Here is a 5,208-nt window from a genome sequence, read left to right on the forward strand (position 1 = left end):
TCATTTAATCACTGAACTTACATTTAATCATATCAAAACAAACGTTGTTTAACCACGCATAGAGTAAAATGCAGGGGAAAAGAATACAGACCCCTACACGCCATCATCTAATGAAAACGACTGGGTGCCTTCAACCTCTTCCTTGCACCTTCCAACTCCTCTTATCCTCTAAGCCTGTTCTCTGTGAGAATCTACGATGTAGTCCACCTGCAGACCTGTCTCCCCTGAACTCCCCGTCACCTGGCACTTCTTGCTCATGAACGAGAGTTAACACTTGATACAGTATGCTACTGTAGGGATATTTTTGTATATGATGGACAAGGATGAACTCACGAGACATGAATTGATTTATTTAAAAAGGGTTTGCAGAAATAGCCTTTCATTTTTTTAAATTGGAGTGGAGTGTGTCTTAAAAAATGGGCGTGGTGCCATACAGGTAATGCCATACAGGCGTTATGATTGAGTGAGGGTCAGATAACGGGGTTGGATCGAATTGGCTGTAAGGGTCAACCAAACAAAAGATAGGTGGGAGGTAGCAGGACACTTTTAAAGAGGCTCAAGTTAAGATTCATCCTTGGTTCATCTTCTTATTGTTATATTACAATAAAATCGGTGAGAACACATCTCAGCTCTGGACTTGTGATTGAGAAAGTTGCAAGGGCATCTGCAACAAAATACGACACCCCGAAGCCAATGCGTTTGGGTCTTGTGGTGTATCATGCAGGACCAGACAACCAAAACAGGAAGGAAAGAATATTTTCATACCTTCCCAGATTAGCTAATGCCCATAAACTACGCAGCCTTGTAAAGTGCTCGTTTAGCCCATAAGGTGCATTTTAAAGAATCTAAAGCTTACCTCAGACTTTTATGACTAAAAAACGGTCCAGGCTGGTGACAGGTCTCTGTCTCTATTCTCCCTCGTCCCAGCACATCTGTGTAGCTGTCGCCGACCTAATGATTATAACAGCAGGTGTGCAGAGTATAACTAACAGAAAGTTAGTGACATGTCTAAACACCACAAAATGAAGGCTACAGTATAATCATAACAGCTTAGGATATGTAGCTATATGACAGTTCATCACAGCTACTCAGGCATGTAAACTGGACCAAAAGGCCTATTAATCCAAGTTTATACTGTACTATTAGTTGCATCCCATTAGTCCAAGACCAACCTGTGTTGTGAAAAGCACAGTCCCACACTGTGAACAACAACATTGTGACATGACAGATAGGTGTACTAGCAAAGAAGCATAATCCAGTGGGTGTTAGTGTCTGTGGCTAATGCGTTTCTCAATGTGGATCATGGAGTGAGATTTACTGATCTGACAGCTCTATACCATCATTACCTACACCATAACACAAGTATTAAACAGTGACCTTAAACAGTGATTCCTGTGAACCACTGCTTCCTATATTAAGGAGAGCATAATCATATGGAGAGTGCAAATGTCATTGGAGTTGAGTAATTTGCTCTCGGGAAATGGCATGGCCCTGTCATTAAATCCAGGGTCAGGACGGTTACTGGTGAAGGATTAGGATTGTAATATCAGGTGTAGTTGTGTGTGTGCATTGATCAGGGCACTTCTTCTGAGCAGATATTCCGTCATTATTCATGCAGCAAGAACTTTGTTGCTCCAGTCACTCCTCCAAGCATTTTCTAAGCGTGCAAATCTAAAATGTTTTAAATCCATAAGCACTTCATGGTTTACATTTTTTGGCAGTCAACCTTTTTCGGATAAAAACACCTTTCTGCCTTATAAGTGGAAAGGAAGGTTCTTTTTTCTCTCTCCCCTTGCCAACTACCCTCCCTGTGGTTGGTTCTCTGGCACGCCACACAGATGCTGATCGCTCCCGGTATCACTGTGCCCCTGCAACTGATGCATAATTAAAGAGGTCCATTTTATCACCTCTGCATTAGGCCTGGGCGGCATCTTCTTTTTTCATACCTTCCTGATATTTCGTTATATGGTATGTGGGTAAAAAAAAGAAACAAAAAAAAGCTGAGCTGCTGGAAATAGAAGTCATTGTAGCATGTATGACATTGTTTAGCTTTCAGTGCTGAGTGTGTAATATGTGATTTGTCTACTTACACTATATATATACAAATATATAGGGTCCATAAAATCATGAAAAGAGAGGAAATAAGCCCCCTTTTTCCATATATTCAGCACACCTTGCTGCAGGGCCAGATGACACTGCCTCCGCAGGTACCGATTCAGATGCGCCACTTAATCCTCGCTGTGGATTAGATGGAAACAGCTGTTTCTGCCCGTCTCTGCACCTGAGATCCAGAAAAGAAAAGAAAGAAACGCTACAGCGCTCTGCCTCCGCAGACAACTTGAATACATCAATACATTCTTACAAGATTTTCAGAAAAGAAAAGAAAAAATAAATAAAAGAAACAAACAAACCGGCATTGAACCCCCACTTCAGAGATGCCCTTCAAATGACCTCAATTAGAGTGTTCGGTCGGCTTTGGTTATCGTCCACCATCTTCAGACGCTCATTATTTACATCTGGCCTTGACAGGTAGACTTAGCCACCAAACATGCAGACAGCATCATCCTCATCTGATGATGACAGGTGTTTAATGGGTGACTCCCCAGGAGGCAGGGGGTTAATGCTCTTCTCAACGGACCCTTAACCAAGGTCACTGCTGATTATGATGTGAATGAATCTCAAGGAAGCACTCACTTATATAAGCATAGGTGACCCCGCAGAGGTTTCAGAGAAAGGTGTTTCCATTTTTTATCTACAGCCCAACGTCCAATCTATGCACTCCCTCTTGTTAATGAAAGGTTTGTATAAGGGACCTTACTGCCACTGGCAGGTCTTCTTTCGGTCTGAACTGAATATTTTTTAATAAGTTGTGAGAGCACAGCTTGTCATTATCAAACCAGCTGATAAAGACCTTCCTCACTGTTTTTAAATTAATTTGCCACATACTGTAACATGTTTCAACCCTTCTATGTTTCTATATTCTACCTTTATTACTCCTCTTAAAACATTAAGGTCAATGCTGTTTTCTCCAGAAGTAAACAACTAACACAATGATGGATGACCGATCTGCTTGCTTTTAGCAAGAGCTGTCTACACACTACTGTGTCAGTGTTGCAGCACCTCTTCTCACATGTATTTCCAGCGGTCTTAAATCTTTCTCCAATTGATTTAATGGCACCTTTCAACTGTCCCTGGCTGCTCTTGTGATATAAGGATTCACCTGTGATATAAGGGTGCTGTGGCTACCTGGCCTCTGTGTGCTCATGGTATGAAAAGAATCTCAGAAATGAAACCGAGGGAACCTACGCACTGCACATTGCATAACATCTGTATCTGCCACACACTTTTGCCCACGACAGCGGGAACACAACACATGGACGCACGCAGGCACACACACACACACACACACACACACACACACACACACACACACACACACACACACACACACACACACACACACACACACACACACACACACACACACACACACACAGACACACACACACAGACACACACACACACACACACACACACACACAGGATGCAGAGATTAAACAGGCCACAAATCAGTTCACCCGCGAGAGCTGAGGCTAATGGAGGGGGGTGGAGTTCAGCAGTAATGGCAGCCAGAAGGTTGCAGTCACGTACAGGGAGGCAGGGGTGTATAGGAGAAGGAGGAGGGAAGGGATGTGGTATGGTCATCTAATGTACCTCCACTAGGGTACGTAAACAGCATGCCTAGGGGGATATGTGCTGAAGAGGTATAGGACTAGGACTGAGAACTGAGTTCACAGTTATGTTTTATCTAAAGAGGCTTGGGGCCTTCAATTGTTCTTTTTCCATGACAGCATTGCATGACATTTACAGTCCTATACAGTCCAATGTGTGGGATTTATAGTTCAGGATTATCCACATATGAATAATAACATGGGGCTACACTGGTAAACCTTTTATATCTATAGATTCAAAGCTATTGCTTATAATAACAGTCCAATTATAACAGTGACGATGTTGCATTGCCTATATTGTGTTGTGCTGTTTCTGTTATGTCTATTAGCATCATTGTCCTGTTTGTGACATTTTGTAGCACGTTACTGCATTACCCTACCTTACTGGGTAGTTGTGCAGCATTCCACTGAGAGGCACATATGTCATTACAACACAAAGTCTTAAGCATGGTCTTTTGAAACACCTACAGATGGTAAGTGGTCTGTATGTTTTTTTTTTTCTTTCTTTTGCCCATTGATTTTGATTGGTATCTTTCTAATGATTGAGAACTAGGCATCTAAAACTATTAACCCATTCATAGAAGACATGACCAGAGGATAGAGTAGATACTTATCTTTTAATTACATTGTTTTTTCATTACATAGTAGGTTCAAAGGTTGTACAATTTTTCTCTGAGTCACACAACATTCATTGAGAGACAAGATATGACAGAGAGGAGAAAAAAGTGCCTTGTGGTTATTGAAGGCTCGGAAGGTTCCAGAAGAGGTCCTCACACCTCCCAGCAGGGCCGGTACACCCTGCCCACCATGCATCTCATGGTGTCCCTGCGCATGATGGAGAAGTTGGGGCTGGGCTCCTGGTTCGTGTCCCTTCGCTCAGTGGTGCCCAGGAGGCTCTCTGGCATGACGGGGTGTGGAAGGGCCACCCTCTCCAGGGCCTGCAGAGTCCCCCAGAGGGAAGCGTCACCCACGATGATAACCTTAGGTCCCCCGTCTCTGCCCTCGGCTGCTTCCTCGCCCAGTAGCTGCGTCAGGACGTCTTGCTCAGAGCTGGAGTCCACGGCCCGTCCTAGGGCGGAGGCCGTCGCTAGTGGCAGGTGGCACCTGGACAGCAGAGCAATGGAAAGGAGCACAGAGACGATGGAGATCTTCATTCTTTGGGCTGTTGCTGTAGGGGTCTTCTGGATCTCTGTCTTGGTGGTGCTGGTTGGCGGTGGTTGTGGCTTCTCTTGTCGCCTGAATGATGATGCCACCAAACTGAACAGCCATCACTTTTATACTCTCCTGGGTCCAGGATTTGCCACGTTTACCACTGATGAGGTATCTCGAGTGTGTTGATGAACAAATGATGAACCTTTTGTGTGACAAAAATTAAACTCAAAAATCCCTACAAGTGGTGGATGACGCCATAAGAAGTTCTGAAGTGTATTGTTCGGTGAAAAATTAATTACGTTTACCAGATAACATGGTTGGTTGC

General features: G+C 43.6%; 1 protein-coding gene across 1 annotated transcript; it reads right to left on the reverse strand.

Moving 5' to 3' along the window:
* Nucleotides 1-4,501: 4,501 nt before the first annotated feature.
* On the reverse strand, nt 4,502-4,885 carry pmchl (pro-melanin-concentrating hormone, like; the record flags this gene model as incomplete). The annotated part of the gene is made up of 1 exon (XM_080848270.1): nt 4,502-4,885. One exon carries the CDS (start codon nt 4,883-4,885, stop codon nt 4,502-4,504), a length of 384 nt encoding a protein of 127 aa, XP_080704396.1.
* Nucleotides 4,886-5,208: the final 323 nt, after the last annotated feature.

The sequence above is a fragment of the Sprattus sprattus genome (assembly GCF_963457725.1).
Source record: "Sprattus sprattus genome assembly, chromosome: 11".
NCBI classification, from domain to species: Eukaryota; Metazoa; Chordata; class Actinopteri; order Clupeiformes; family Clupeidae; genus Sprattus; species Sprattus sprattus.